At 40.0% G+C, this 16,695-nt stretch overlaps 1 protein-coding gene and 1 long non-coding RNA gene across 6 annotated transcripts in view; one reads left to right on the top strand and one right to left on the bottom strand.

Annotated features, from left to right (window-relative positions):
- Positions 1–859: 859 nt before the first annotated feature.
- SRGAP1 (SLIT-ROBO Rho GTPase activating protein 1) overlaps positions 860–16,695 on the bottom strand; it is a 244,138-nt gene continuing 228,302 nt past the window's right edge. For all 5 annotated transcript variants that reach the window (XM_006205813.4, XM_015240593.3, XM_072973006.1 and 2 more), the window contains 5 exons: positions 14,271–14,350; positions 7,205–7,385; positions 5,881–6,015; positions 5,423–5,762; positions 860–1,413 (listed from right to left, as the gene is read on the bottom strand). In XM_006205813.4, coding sequence (XP_006205875.1) covers positions 1,036–1,413; positions 5,423–5,762; positions 5,881–6,015; positions 7,205–7,385; positions 14,271–14,350 — 1,114 coding nt within the window. In that variant the 3' untranslated portion in view covers positions 860–1,035. The remainder of the gene's footprint in view (positions 1,414–5,422; positions 5,763–5,880; positions 6,016–7,204; positions 7,386–14,270; positions 14,351–16,695) is intronic.
- Positions 5,954–15,246, top strand: LOC107033661 (uncharacterized). The gene is made up of 3 exons (XR_001459174.3): positions 5,954–6,072; positions 7,996–8,081; positions 10,814–15,246. It is a non-coding gene; the product is annotated as an uncharacterized lncRNA (long non-coding RNA).

Raw genomic sequence — 16,695 nt, 5'->3', positions numbered from 1 at the left:
GGACAGAGGGGTGGGGGATTCAATTTAGGATCATCAGCCTCTGTAGCATGTTTAAAGGAAGCCAGGTCACTAAGTCGGGAAAGAGAAGGCTGGGCAGACCAAGGACTTGTGCGTGGCGTGCTTTCTCCCCTTCCACCGAGGAGAACACAGGGCTTCAGGGGAGCTAGAAGTGTTTTCTAGGCAACAACAGATCTCTGAAGGAGTTTATGGAGTCGTGTAACCAGCAAGTCTTTAAAATTCGACTGCTCTAGTCTTCCGTGAATGCAGGGGATGGACTTGGAAATCCTTGAGGGCCTGATCAGGCTCGTGGAAAGTCAGAGCAGTAGCTCTGAAGGACTGTCTCCCTCTCCTTTCCCAGGTAATGTTCAGGCAGTACCTGCAGAGAGTCCACCCCCTTCCGCTGAGACTTTAACCTGGACCCAGGCAAATGACTTATGAAAGAGGCAGTCATCCTACTCATTTAGGTGGTGAGCTGACAGTCCCCCTGGGGATGTTACCATGACAACAGCAAGTCTTTAGCAAGAGCCAGCCCTTGCCCTACTGGGTAGAATCAGAGGTGCTCACTGTCAGTCACCAAACAGTGCCACTGTCAACTTTCAGCATCACCTCAAGTGCACAGACCAACACTGGTTACACTCCAAGGCCCAGAACTCAGGTTCTTGTGCCTTCGGATCGAGATGTTTTTGACTCACCCGGGCTACACTAAGCCTGAAGCAGCTGTGCAGTGTGCAGGGCAGGACGGTGTTGCCTTCATTACAAATGGTGCAGCATTGGATTTTCAAGTAAGTCTAAGTGTTTCTATTGTCTTTAAAATGACATAAGATATGTCCAGTTATTTAAAAAAAAGGAAATTACAAAATACAAATGCCCGTGTTAATTTAGCTAATATCAGACATTACATTCGAGAACATAGAAAAGCCAAAAGATCTCCAGTTATAAGCACACGACTAAGGAAAGTTATGGATCGCTGACTTTTGTCACCAATCCACGTTCTTTTTTCAATCACCTCCCTGTATGACCTCGCTCAGTTGGTTTTTACATTGTGCAAGACTTGTCTGTTGGCCCCTGGGATGGTGGGGCAGGTCCTATGGTAGGGTTTGTTTTTGGAAGAACAGCAGGTTTTGGCCGAAGGGCTGGGGGCTTCAGCTGCACACCCATTCTGGGCGCCACCATAGGCTTGAAAGTACTCATTGTGTCACTGGAGGAGCTAGTGCTACGTCGAATCTGGGGCTCAGAGCTCCTCAGGGCGACATTGTGCAAAGGGCTGAGAGATTCTGTGGAAGTGGCTGGGGTGGGAGAGTTTTTCACTTGCTCTAAGGTATCCAGCACCACATCGGGGGCATGCTTTGCCGTACTCTGTCTCTCCAGTTCTCGGAGTTCATTCAAAGCAGTATTCATCGTCTCTTCAATATCCTGTTGAAAAATAACCAGAAATGACAGTTGGTACCTAGACTTATTGTGATCATGTTGAAATGCATAGAAATACTGAATCCCCCTCACTATGTTGTGTCACAGGAGTTAATAGTGCTGTGGGTCATTTATACTTCAAAAATAAACTCATAGAAAGAGAGATCAGATTTGTGGTTCTCAGAGGTGGAGGTTGGGGGACAATGGCAGCTGGATGAAGGTAGTTGAAAGGCACAACTTTCAACCATAAGATAAATAAGTACTAGGGATGTAATGTGCATTGTGATAAATGTAATTAACACTTAAGCCTTCCCCTGATGCTTCTGTCCAGTGGATCTCAATGCAAGTGGTACTGCCCCATTGAGGGCATTTCTGTTATATGGTGTGTGTGTGTATTTTTAAATATCAAAATAACCTGGTAGCATTATTGGCATTTGGTGAACTGGGGCCAGAGATACTGGATATCTTGCAAGTGTCCTGGGTAATCTGCATGCAGTGAATTGTCCCACATCTCGTCCAACTTTTGAATGTCCTCCAAACATTTATAACAAACAATCTGAGTCTAGAACGTAAATTTTTTTTACTTAAATTTTATTGAGTTATAGTCAGTTTATAATGTTCTGTCAATTTCTGGTGTACAGCACAATTTTTCAGTCATACATGAATATACAGATTCATTTTCATATTCTTTTTCACCGTGAGCTACTACACGATCTTGTATATATTTCCCTGGGCTATACAGTATAAACTTGTTTATCTATTTTATATATACCTGTCAGCATCTACAAATCTCAAACTCCCAGTCTGTCCCTTCCTGCCCTCCTCCCCACTGGCATCCACAAGTTTGTATTCTACATCTGTGAATCTGTTTCTGTTTTATATTTAAGTTCATTTGTCGTTACCATCATCGTCGTCGTCGTCTTTTTTAGATTCCACATATAAGTGGGTATCATATGGTATTTCTCTTTCTGGCTTACCTCATTTAGAATGACATTCTCCAGGGACATCCATGTTGCCGCAAATGGCATTATGTTGTCATTTTTATAGCTGAATAGTATAAATATACCACAACTTCTTTATCCAGTCATCTGTCAATGGACATTTAGGTTGTTTCCATGTCTTGGTTATTGTAAACAGTGCTGCTGTGAACATTGGGGTGCTGGTGTCTTTCTGAAGTAGAGTTCCTTCTGGATATATGCCCAGGAGTGGGATTCCTGGGTCATATGGTAAGTCTATTTGCAGTCTTTTGATGAATTTCCCTACTGTTTTTCCACAGTGGCTGCACCAAACTGCATTCCCACCAACAGTGTAGGAGGGTTCCCCTTTCTCCACAGCCTCTCCAACATTTATCATTTGTGGGCTTTTGAATGATGGCCATTCTGACTGGTGTGAGGTGATACCTCATTGTAGTTTTGATTTGCATTTCTCTGATAATTAGTGATATTGAGAATTTTTTCACGTGCCTATTGGTCATTCGTATGTCTTCAATGAAGAATTGCTTGTTTAGGTCTTCTGCCCACTTTTGGATTGGGTTTGTTTTTTTCCTATTAAGTAGTATAAGCTCTTCATATATTATGGAGATCAAGCCTTTGTCAGTTTCATCTTTGGCAGATACTTTCTCCCATTCCTTAGGTTGTCGTTTTGTTTTGCTTATGGTTTCCTTTGCTGTGCAGAAGCTGGTAAGTTTAATTAGGCCCCATTTGTTTATTAGAATGTAGCTTTCTTATATTTGAATTAAAACATAAAAATTTTTTTCATAGTTTCATTCCTAGAAAACTTAATACTATCATATGAGTGATACTCTGTATTGATTAGAACTGTATGACCACGGGTGGTCCAGCATTTTAGAAAAATCCTATCACTAATGGGAACACCATTATGGAAATTAAGTTGAGACTAATTAACTTAAAAATGAACATTGATGTAAGAGTATTAACTGCATTTGTGGTAAGTCTGCATATAGGTCAAAGCACCTCACTACTTCATCTTCTAGTATAGATAAGTATTAACTGAAATACATTTGTTTTAATACTTCATTTTTCCTATATATTTAGGGCTTTACATTAAAAAAATAAACAAGGACCTACCATATAGCACAGGGAACTATATTCAATTTCTTATAATAACCTATAATGGAAAAGAATCTGAAAAAGAATATATATCTGTATGTATAACTGAACTGCTTTGTTGTACACCTGAAACTAACATTGTAAATCAAGTGCACTTCAATAAAAAATAAAATTAACCCCCCCCCAAAAATGCATTTAGGGCTTGCTATGTTTTTTTTTTTTAATTAGGTACATCATCTATCAATTTATTTCAGAAAATAAAGGGGGAATTACAAAATATTTGTTTCAAGGAGCTGAACTGTGCACCATCAACAGATGAATGGGTAAGTGAAATGTGCTCTATACATATAGTGATTATTAGGCCTTAAGGAAGAAATCCTGCCACATGCTACAACATGGATGAATCTTGAAGGCAGTACGTTTAAATAAGATAAGCCAGTCACAAAAAGACAAATAGTGCATGATTCCACTAATAATGAGGCAGTCACATTCATAGAAGCAAAAAGGAGAATGGTGGCGGCCAGGGCCTGGGGGAAGGGGGAAAGACTTGTCCTTAAATGGGTACAGAGTTTCAGTATGGCAGGCTGAAAAAGTTCTAGAGATCTGTTTCAAAACAATGTGAATACCCTTTACTGATCTGTGCACTTATTGATTTTTTTTTAACATCCCCCCGCCAGCACTCTCTAACGTAAATACTGTTCCACCTGCTCATTAGAAGCAGGGATGTTATAGATTTCTCAAATCATTAAATTCAGTTATAGTCAAATATCACTGGTCTTAAATAGGCCTCAAAGGACCCTGCAAAGCTCTTTAGAAAAAAGCCAAAGAGGTCAAAAGTCTTTTTGATTTTTGCTGATAATCTGTTGTACATTTAAAATTGGTTTAATTTTTTAAAAAACATATTAAACTCTTCACACAATCTAATTTGCTATCCAGAATTCTTTTTTGTTAAGACACTGAAAATAGCTTGGAAATTTGTCATATCAATGCAGGTTTCCTTGAGTGCTTTTTATTAAAAATAATCCATCTTTTAATACTTCCCCCTGTTGGTCTCATTAATTTCTCATTCACTTTGTTTTTTGATCTATTTAGTTTTTAAGCTTCAGTGAGAGCTGATACTTCAGCTTACTCAAATGGCAAACCCTGAATCTAGTCACCTCATTTTTCACTAGCCATACACATTTCCTTTTCTTTTTTTTAATTGATGTATAGTTGATTTACAATATTATGTTAGTTTCAGGTGTACAGCATAGTGATTCGGTTATGTTTTTTTTCTGTTGTACATATATTTTCTGAGGGCCTGTGCTGCAAAAAGAACCAGAGGGGAAGAAATGGTAGAACAATGGGAAAATCCATTAATACTGGTTTACTTTTTACTTTGACAATTTTGATCTTCAGAAAAAACTACAAAGCCCTTCTCTGCAGTCACTGTTGGGAAGTGGACACACATGCCTTCAGGAGGAACGGAGGAGCCAGACCTGCTGTTCTTCAAACGGCTCATCATTATTGCTCACTTCTTTTATTGACTATTCCATCATTTCCTAAGTTGAAAGTGTCACTTTGATCATATGCTAAAAATGTTCTGTTTCAGGGCTCTCCGTTCTATTCTATCAATGTGTCGGTTTTACTGGCTCTAGCACGCAGTTAGGATCTGGAAGGGCCAGTCCTTCCTCTTTCTTCTTCTTTTTCAGAATTTTCTTGGCCATTCAACAATGATGGGTTTGATTGTCCTAGGTCCTACATTTCTGCCATGTCCCTGTTTAAATTATGATGAATCTAATACACTTGGGCCCCTCCAGTAACAAATGGCCTTAAAGAATGGGCTAGTTTCTATTTTCTTTGGTTGATTCTATACAAAAGACTTGGCTCTAGAAAGTAACTTCTGTACACCTCCTCCATCATACCCTGGTTCTTAGCAGTGCAATAGCCTGTTCAAAGCAGCCTACCTGAGCGATTGTCTCTGGGTCCAGTGGCTTGTGGTCATTGAAGCCTGTGTATTGCCCTGATGATGTGGATCTTCTAATAGGAGGGCTGTCGATCTTCTTGAGGGAGTCGTGGCGGCTGATGTTGGTCAGGCTGCCGTGGCCCGGCCGCCGCCGCCTCTCAGGACTGTCACTGTTGAGGCCACGGTTCTGCAGCAGGCCCCGGGGGTGACTGCCCAGGCTTGGGGACCCCAGGTCAATTGCGGAGTTGGAAAGAGCATGTGGGGGGTGGAGGGGGCAATGGCCATCACTGGTCCTGCCAGGACGCCTCACTGGAGGGGGTGGTTCTCCTCTTTTTCTTTGTCTAGACAGAGAGAACAGGAGAGGTTATCACACTGGCTCATACTGCAAGGCTGTGGATACCTCCTCAGAGGCCCTGGGGAAATGAAGGTTCAGGAGTCTGATGGCCAGACTCCACCTACCTGGCTAAATAGCCATCAGGATGGCGGTCTGTTGGGGAGTTCATGTCCTTGGACGAAGACTTGTCTTCAGTGACTGGCCCACTGCTGGCCTCGCTATCGGCTTTCTGGCTCAGAGTGTCAGAAAATGTATCATCCCTGAAACAACGAGAATCAAGAGTGAGGGTCTCCTGCTAGATGAATGGAGACAAAAGAGTAAGTGATGGCATGTACCGATGTAAGTCCTTCTCTTACTAAGGTAACTTTTTTCTTTGTACGGTAAAAAGAATTTCATTGCAGGTAAGTTGGAAAATTCACATACACAAAAAAGCAAAATAACAACCACTTGTAGATACGTATCCCAAGCAGAGGAGAAACACACAGAAGGATATTTTCTAAAATCCTAACAGTAGTTATATTAACAAGGATGTGCACACTATGTATAGTATTCATACTATAGATATTTATATGTTCATATGTATATGACTGCCATGTCTGCAGATACACACACATAATGTTTCTTAGCTTCTGAGACACACATTTTAACATTTAAAAAGTTAGGCTGAATCATTTCGATGACTGTATACTTCTCTTTTATTTATGTTTTATTTTTAATGTAGGCGGTGGGGATTGAACCTAGGACCTCATGCATGCTACGCATGCACTCTACCACTGAGCTATACCCTTCTCCGCCACTGTATGCATTTTATGTGGTATTTTTGTCTTTTCCTTGAATAGCTGTTCGTAAATTGGTGCTGCATTGTAAAGTGCTCTAGTCACAAAATTAAGGTTATCCTGAGCATGTTATTTTGTAACTTGTTTTCTTCACTTAATATTGTGACCCAACGGGAAGGTATCTCCTTCAATATTTTTGAAAGTAGAGCTTTCTCATTAGTAAAATTAAAAAAAACAAAAAAAAGAAGCCTGGAGATGATTCTCTTTAGGCTTGGAGTCAGAATCCTCCCTCTTGGGAATCTGGAATTGAAACAGCAGGCCGACACAGAGAAGAGCTGGCTCTGGAATGAGCAGCGCCACTCTAGCTCCTAAAGCCATTCTCTGCACAGGTTGTTTTTCTAAGAACCTGAAAGCTTCAGAAGGCGCCCCCTCCCTCGTCCTTGCTCCAAACCTGCTGGCAGAGTTTGGGAAATGAAACCCTGCTGGTCCTGCAGGAGTGTTAGCAAAGACCCATTGGCAAGCAGAACTGTGCCCAGCTCAGAAGTTTCTGCCCTGTAATCTCATCTGCTCTTTTCTCATGAGACCAAGGTCAATTTAAGAACAGCAGTGGGAGCCTTCTCTTGGGAGCACTTAGGTGTTGGGGGTGGGGGCAGTGGTTACTGGGACTACTCACATGTCCTGCACCACTATGTACTGGTGGGGCACGAGCCCATCAACCCCGTTGTGCCTGCCTTCCCACCAGTCCTCGGAGGCGCGGTGGTACAGCAGCAGGGAGGCACCCTTCTTGAAGGACAGCTCTCTGGCAGACCGCCCCACGTAGTCAAATCTGGCTATTGCTTCTATGGGTTCACATTCTACAAAGAACACACCAGAAAACGGTTTAGGACAGGGTCGTCAGGAAGGCATGGTATGCTAGCTGAATGGTCTGTATGAGGCTGTAGAAGTAAACAAGGCCATTTTAATATCCAGACTGAACAAGGTAATAAGCAAATCATCAAGACAATGAACAAATGAGGCTGTTAAAAGAGATTACAGAAAAACATTCTCTTGCTGTCACCAGTTTCCCAGGCAAAAAACTCCCCTGATCATTAGATCTTAATTTCCACACCCTCCTAGAGATCCAGACAGTCTAATAAAAAATATTTAAAACTTTGCAATATGATATATAAAATCTCTCCTTGGGCTGTAATATCCTCCACAATAGCTCCAGTATTATTCTGACACTGATGGAGCTCCCCTGCAACGTGTTAATACCATTTACAACATGGAAGAACTGCTATCCCAGAACACTAAGAAGTTGAAGCTTTAGTTGCATACTTTTTAAAAAATCAAGTTTACAAAAACCACCACCACGTTAAATACTATTTGAATGCATTTAATTTCCTTATGTATTTTTTGGATACTATCAAATCTGGAAACTAGCACCAACAGTCATGACAACTGTTATTTTTTTTCTGGTTTTAGAAGCAAATTCTGGATATTACCTACTCAAAAGACCAGATTCAAAAATGATGTCTTCTGGAGATCAAAAGATAATCAAAGGAGTAATGGTGAGTGAAGAAAAAAAAAAACAACCTCAAAAAGTCACATATTGCATGGTTCCATTCATATGTCATTTCAAGCATGCCCTAACAATTGAGATGGAAAATGGATTAGTGGTTGCCAGGGGTCAGGGTGGGGGAGGAAGGAAATGGCTATGGCTGTAAATAGGGTACCCTGAAGCATCCTTGTGATACAAGCTTGTGTTCTTGCGCTTGACTATGGTTGTGGTCACACAAACTTAGACATGCGATAAAACCGTACAGAACTAAGTAAACACACACACAAAGGAATGCACGTAAAACCGGTGAAATGTGAATATGGTGGATGGAGTGGATCAATGCCAATTTCCTAGCTGTGATATTTTACTACACTTCTGTAAGATGTTACCACGGCGGGGAACTGGAAGAAGGGTGTACCAGATCTCTCTGTAGCATTTCTTACAACTGCACATGAATCTGCAATGATCTCAAAATAAAAAGTTGAAAAAAGGTATCAAACCCTGGGCCAAGAATTGGAACTTCAGCTCTCTTCTAATTCTGACCACAAATATTGAAGTCAGGTAAGAGGACAAACTAATCAAAGTAACTCCAGAGTTGCTTTTTGTGATTCAGTTTATTACAAAAAGCCCTGAACTGGGGGCTTTCTGATCTTTCCTCCCCTCTTCCATCATCACCACCTTCTTCATCCCTGCTATTGACAGTAGGTGAGCAAACTTCTCAATAATACACAGAACTAAAAAGGGTCAGTACAAGTGGTATATGCTTAGAGGAGTCTAGCTCTGCAGTGAACAGAGCATGTGTTACTTTTCCAAATACTCTAGAAGGTAATAGATTAAAACCTGCCTGTCAAAAATGTTCTCAGGAACTTATCTTCTATTTCCCTTAGTAACAAACTTTCCCATTTAAAAGAGTTTATTTCTTCCCAAAGTTTATTGCGGTATCTTGAATATCTATTGTACTTATATGGAATAACTGCGTAAGAAATGCTTGGTTAGCCAGCTAAGCTGCTTTCTCACTTGATAATTTCAAACATTCTCTGGGACACGTAAGGCAAAAGCATAAAAATCAACAAACAAGTTGAAAAAGTTTAGGGTTTACCTTATATGAAGGGCCTGGGTGAATTTCAGTGATACATTTAAAATAAAGGCCCCCCCCCCACCAAAAGCCCCATTTTTTTTGCTGGTGGATCATGTTTAAGGTGAACAATATTTCTTATTGCAGAACCAAAACACTACAACTTGCATGGAGTAAACTTTTCAGCAAAGTAGGTGTAAAAATAATTTTAAATCAGTAGTTTAAGTCCTTTAACACCTGATGGTAACTTTTGGATTATACCTTAACACTCTGGTGTTCCCTCCTAAAATTGTATTTTCTTTATTTCTTCTCCCATGAGCAGACTTGTAGATATTTAATAAAGCTGCTATTTATACTGTTTTAATAGTCTCTTTTAATAAAAAGTTCTGACTGTATATAGTTTGTTGAAAACGTGCAGATAAAGAATAAATCCTGATTGATCTGAGATGACAGATATCAAATTTTTTACCTGTTTCTCTCTGGGGGACAGAAATGAACATATCTATGTTTTAGGGGACACAAACATCCACGGAGGAATGAAGTTATGCCAATTGATTAAAAAGAACTTCATGATATATAATTTGCAAATTCTTATGTAAACATGCCCATATAAACTGTTTTACTGAGAAAAAAAGTGGAAAGATAACAGCATGACATAGTGTACAACCTATGTACATGTCAAAGGGAAAAGAGAGAATGTTCTTTAATGCCATTCAATCATCCACTGTCAATGCTGGCCAAGGGCAATTTAAGACTATTTAAGGATATGAACATATTATCATAATTTCATCATCATGTCCTCTATGCTTATTATCTCTTCTTTTTATTTTTTGAAATAACTAGCAACAGGATGATCAGACTCTGCTTATTTAATTCCAACATAAAGACGTTATGAAAGAATGACCAGATGAATCAGAGGTACATTTTACTGGTAATCCTACCACATCAACTAGGAATTCTGAGCAGTTTCATTATTTTGACTCTTTCTACTCCCATGAGAGTCATTTCACAGTCGAGTGTCAATCAATAAGCTATTTATACACATCTGAGCCTAGTCACTGCAGAGCAAATCGATCTCAGGGCACCGCGACGTGCCATACGCCTCATACTGAGTCACATGGTCCTTTAAGGTCCTGCAGAGACTTTGCAGAATGCTACTTCTATCAGTAACAACAAGAGAACATGATCACTGCATTTTCCTTCACGGCTATGATAATTTTGTGCAAAGGGAAAGAAAATTCAGCAGAGCTGACTTTCTGACTGATGCTATCAAGTCTTATATTTCCATTTCTTATAATTTTATACAAAGTGCTAGCACATCACACTGTCCCTTTGGGACTTCGCTGTCCCTGACACTTTCTCTTCTAGATCTGTTACCCAGTGCCCTTGCAGATGTTGATCTTGTTCTGTGACAGCCTCTCTTTTGGAAACAAAAGCTACTCTCTCTAGTGATACCATGATAGAGAAAAGAAAATACACTACTTAAGTGATCAAAAAGATAATCCATACTCTAGTTAATTTAGTTACAGGACTTTAGAGTCTGGCTGTGGGCAAGGGTATCTGTCCTTTGTAGGCAAGGCTTTTCTTTCCAGCAAAATCAGGTGAACACGATCAAAATGTTATCTCAAACACAGCCCTCAGCAAAGCTTCTCTTTTGTCATCAATAGGTAAGACCCACGGACAGATGGTCCAGTGATGAGACTGACGTTTGGGAAGAAAGGTTGGGGCTTTGTCTTGGGCTTTTCCTGCCACTGGGGAAAGCAAGGAAACACTCAGAGAAGCCATCAGTGAAAAAGGAATGAATCACAGAGAAACAAAGAAACTCAAGACGAAAGAACAGACAGTGGCAGAGGTATAGGGCTCAGAGACTCTCCATAGCAACACCACAGAAACAGAAGCTCTCACTTTAAAGAATTTCTTCTAACTGGAATTCTGAAAATGGCAATTTATCTTCCTTTGAAAAACACAAACTTTCTTGTTTTTCCAAAGCAGAGGGTGGCCCCTAGACACCCTGATAACCCTCCTGCTGAAATCAACTAAAGTGCTAGATTTGAAAAAAAAAATCTTTCTTATCACATTAATAAGCTATCATGATGGTAAGGAATACTGTCATGACAGGACTTCTAAAGACCAAAAACTCAGTGAATGGGAACCTAGCCAGGTCAACGGAACACGAGAAAATATAAGTCAGAGTTTGCCTGGAGGGCATTTTCCCCTGCCTAGTTAATATGGCTTTATTTTGCACAAAAGCCTAGGCCCATGGCCTGCTCAGTGTAGACAATCCAAGCCCCACCAAAGGATCACACTCCTTAAGTGTCACGGTGAACTTCTAGTTCTAGAAATCATCCTCCCTTCTCACCTTCCATACTTCTCCATAAACGTAACCACTTCAGCCCTCGACTTAGGGAAATGGTCTTCCTCAAACCTTGGAACAAACCCTCTCAGAGAATCCCAACCACATTCCAGTCCTCAGGCAGGCTGGTGGTTTAAGTTCACACCACCTGAGTGGCCTGGAAAACCTCAGACTAAAAATCCAGTGTGGTCCCAAAGCTGGTTATGCCTCAGGCAAAAGTAAATGAAAACTCTGGAGGAACATACCTGCAACTGAGCCCAAAGGAATTCCATAAAGTTCTAAGAAATATGTAAAAAATGTATAAAACACACTGGAAATAAGACTCAAGAGCAAAAGCCAACAAAAATAAATTCAGGAAGACTGCAGCTATTAGAAGGATTAGACACATAATCTGAAACAATGGAAAGGAGTAATATTATGAGTAAAGAGCAAAAGACCATAAAAAACTGACCAAACAGATACGAGAGTGAACTGAACAGAACCTGCAGAAACAGAAATTAAAAATAAACACTCAGTGAATGGGTTTAAAGCAAATTAGTCACAGCTAAAGAGGGAATAAAAGGATTATGCGTACAGTTAAAGAGGTACTAAGAAAAAACTACTGACTTTATATGTTCATATTTAAAAAGTGTTTTAATGTTAAACATTAAACTTAAGTCAGAAAAAGAAAGAAAAGTGGCCTCTACAGAAAGAAGTATAAACATTTATTGGGAGATGCTGAATAACTAGAAATATGTTTTGTGGATTAGAAGACTGAATATTATAAAAATATCAATTATTTCCATATCAGTATATGCAGAACTGTGATCAAAACCTCAAAGGTTTTTAGGTTGTTTGTTTGAAGAACTTGAAAAACTGAGTTTTGCCAAATATTGCCAAGCTATTAAAATTAAGACAGTGGTGTAGACAGGCAAGTAGACCAGTGGAAAAATAATAGAGCCCAGAAACAGACTTATGCATAGAAGACACCTGATTGATCATAAAGGTGTGGAGCAGTAGAGAAAAGACAATTAATGCTGGGATAGGGGACAACTGTGCATCCACACGGAGACAGAAGGAACAGATCCCTACCTCACACCATACCTCCAGATAAATTCCTGGTAGAATTAAGACCTATGGGTGAAAAGAAAACCTGAAAGGATTTAGAAAAGAATACGGGAGAATTTCTTCATTACCTCACGGCACAGAAGGATTTCTTAAAAGGGACACAAAGTGAAACCACCATGAAGGAGAAGATTGGGAAATCCAACTCCTTTAAAATTAAGACCCCCTGTTTGGCAAAAGACATAACAAGCACATAAAAGACAAGCTACAGAGCAGAAGATATTTGCAAATCATGTACCTAAAGAAGACCTGATCCAGACCCACAAAGAATTCTTATAAATAAGAAAAAACCGAAGCCAAACCAAACTAAACTAAACCAAGCAAAAAGAGCCCAAAGAAACTAACAGTGGGCAAATAGGCCCTAAATGGGCAAAAGACTTGATAGAAATTTCACAAAATAAGACATCTAAACATACAAAAATCAGTGTATCTGCATTCACCATGCTTTTCACTTTCTGGAGTCTGACCTCCCAGGGTTAGCCATATTCCCAGGGACAGTAAACAGCTCACCTGCAATGTGCTTTTCAAACCAACCAACCAATCCAGAGCCCATGCCTCAATCACCTCCTCTCCAGCTCTCACCCTTTGGGCCACTACTCAGTTGCTTCGGGGCCAGGAACCAGACAACCAGAGACAGCCCCGGTGCCCCCAGAGGCCCTGAAATTAGTCAAGCTCGGCCATCCTAACCCGCTCACCCTGCCTTGCCTGTTCTTTCCTGTGGAAACCACAACACAAGCGCCTGCCCAGCTGTTCCCTCTCCCTCTGCCTTCTGACTGAGCCTGATGCTTCCCCCTGGCCCTCTGAAACCTGACGTGCCCCCTCCTCTAAGGAACTGAGAGCAACAAATTATCTTTTCAATGGCAATCATCTCCTGATCTGGTGGCCTTACCATACCCCAAATTTTCTATCAATACACTATATTTTAAACAACATCTTCATCAGTAATCAGAGAAATGCAAATTAAAATCATAACGAGATGCCATTACACACTGATGATACTGGCAAAGATGACAATATTTGATAAAATCAAGGGTTGTTGAATACACACAACTGAAACACAGCAGGCTGAGACACTGCTGGTGGGAGTGGGGATCATTAAACCATTGTCAAAAATAGTTCAGTATGTAGTAAAGTTGAAGACATGCTTACTCCTAGGTGTATATAACCTAGAGAAACTCCCGTATACTTGCAGTAGGATACATGTTCAAAATATTGATAGCTGCACTGTTTTTAATGGCAAAAAAACAGAAAACACCTCACACATTCATCAATAATCAAATAAAGACAATGGAATATTATACAGTGGTAAAAATGACTGCAACAATGTGGTTGAATCTCAGGAACGTAATATGACGTAGAAAAAATCATGGAAAATATATACAGTAGCAGAAAGTTCAAGAAAATAGAAAATGAAGTAGTAAACCATTTAAATGCACAAACACAGAGTGGTTATCTCTCAGTGGGTGAAGAAGGCAGTAGGACCAGGGATGTGCAAAGGTAACGATGTCTTTTTCTTAAAGGTGGTGGTTCCACAGGTGTTCATTGTAATAATAGTCTTCATACTTTACACATATTTAGTAAATATTCTTTTGTATTCTCAATATAAGCAATTCTTTACAAATGGTTATAAAGACCAGTCTGATAACAGCACGAGCACAAGTACATACCGTCTTCACTGGTGTGGGGCTCTGTACCAGCATCCTGATCCACTTCCTCCAGCGTACCGTGTTCACTGTATGGGCTGTCGCTGGGGAGCAGAAACAGAAATTCATGTGAAGCCAAAGTGGAATGAATTTCTAAAATGAGTAATTGCTACTGTAAGGAAAATATAAGACTTTGGAATGGCACAAGAGTTACTGGAGAGCCTTTCAATGGAATGCCAACACCTCCAAGGATTAGTCCTATGGGCGGGTATGTCCCTTCATCTCTGACACATTGACACAACTCTGTAAAGACAAAGTTAACTTGTAGGAAACTGATAGCATTATAAATAATTTTTATCCATAAAGATGAATTTGTTAAGTTCTAGTGGAATACAATTACTGCCCTATGGACACACCAGTTTTTGCAAATTCATTTCAACATTCCTTACTGCACAAAAATGGATGGCTCTTCTGTTTCTGCTCTGAATTGGTGTGGTATCTTTTTCATCTTGTCTTGACACATGTTCATTTTATATCTGAGTGAGAGTTAGATTTTGCCCTTTAACATTACCACTATCTCTTCTCAAATGTATGCAGATAAATGGGACACACTGGTCACAAATACAAACCTGACATTCCTGTAAAAGCCCATATATGTTGCTGGTGTTGGGCGAGAAGGATAATTACATTATTGACTTTCTGTTTAAGATGAGCAGTACCCACAGAGAACACAATGTATGGGAGAAGGACATAATCAAGCATGTGTTACTCGCCGCAAGACTATTATCAGGCTGTTACCCTGTCTGCAAAGAAGTAGCAACCACAAAAAGTCCTAGAATGCAACTCATCATATAGTATTGACCAGACACCCATATTCTTGCTCTTTGAGAAAATGAACAATACAGCAGACCTTACTGATACAGCCCTGAATATTTGGAAATACATGATTGACACTAGCCTTGGAACAAACACAACTGTAAAAATAAAATTCTGAATCTCACCAAGGCTGAGTCTTATTTATCTTCCCAGGGGCTGGGTGGGTGTAGCTCAGCAGTAGAGCGTATGCCTATCCTGCACGAGGTCCTGGGTTCAATCCCCAGTACCTCCATTAAAAATATGAACAAACCAACCAACCTAATTACCTCCACCTCCCCGCAAAAAACAAACACAAAAATACCTTCCCAGATCCAAGCTTAAGTCAGTACATGCACATAGTAAGTGCTCACGTTTATATTTTAAAACTGAATTTCATGTAAGACTGCTGGATCTACTATAGAGCTAGAATCTATCATGCTTTGTCAACTTAGAAAGCAGTGCTTCCGGAAGGAGTCAACTCTCAGTTTTCTTAAGGCAAAGAATCATCTGTGTTTAAGAATATACTGTGGTTGAGGTTAAAAAAAATACATGTACTTTCAATACTTTCAGTTATTTAGATCTTTCAGCTACTTATTCTTCTTCTACTTAATCCCCAGTAAGGCAGCGGAAAGCAGAGCGTCCTGAGGAGGGTCCAGAGTGAAGGGCTTTGGCAGATCTTTTTCCAGCTGCTCCTGAATCTGAGCGGCACAGAGCAGTTTCCAAGGCCGGCTGGGAGGCAGCTGTCGAGCGGGAAGACTTGGGTGGACTTTGGAATCAGACCAACTGGGGCTGCCTCCAGGAACCGCTAGTCATTGCACAGGCTCCTTGGCCTCTCTTAACTTACGTGGTAGGGTGGTTGTGAGGAATACAAGACGTCATATGCACTGAGAAGCAGGCACACAGTAGGGGCTCAAGGGATCAAAGCCACTTTTATTGTATATGACTTCTTAGAAGCTAGCACTCGTATCAAATCGTGAACATACACATTTTAGCGTTGCCTACCTTTGGGATTATTCCATTGACTATGCCCCTCATTTTTGCACTTCACTGGGAGGTGACTATACTGCTTATTAAAAAAAAATTCATCCCAAAATATAGCAATATAATAAATTTGCTCACAGTGACCATGATTATTGTAATAGGATAATATTTATTAGTAAGAATGAAAATGAACGTAACTAAGAATGAAGACACATTTGGTTGAAGAGCTCCCTTAAAATGAGAATTCTGAAATACTTTATATAGACTCAAACCTATTTAGGAATGAAAATGAAATCTGTCAATTCAATCAGTTGTCTTTTCTTGATACAATAGTAAAAGTTACTATAGTTCTCTATATCAAAACCTTGGTTCTCTACAACTTCATGATAGGGTGGATACAACTAAATATAACTAAAAAGATGTCATGTTTGGGGAAGAGATGGATGGCTATGAATTTCCATAAGCAGCAGCCAGTGTTGTCATGGGTCTTAGTATTCTAATTCATCTCAAATGTTCCTGCTTTTTCTTCTTTTTCTTTTTTTTTAAGTTGGAAGCAGTTTATAGTCAATTCTTTTTCTTAGTTAAGCTGAAATCTGTACTTCCGTAATTCTTC

Source organism: Vicugna pacos, chromosome 12 (genome assembly GCF_048564905.1).
Source record: "Vicugna pacos chromosome 12, VicPac4, whole genome shotgun sequence".
Classification (NCBI taxonomy): Eukaryota; Metazoa; Chordata; class Mammalia; order Artiodactyla; family Camelidae; genus Vicugna; species Vicugna pacos.
Note: the sequence above shows the minus strand (reverse complement) of the source record. Positions and strands in the feature narration are given on the sequence as shown.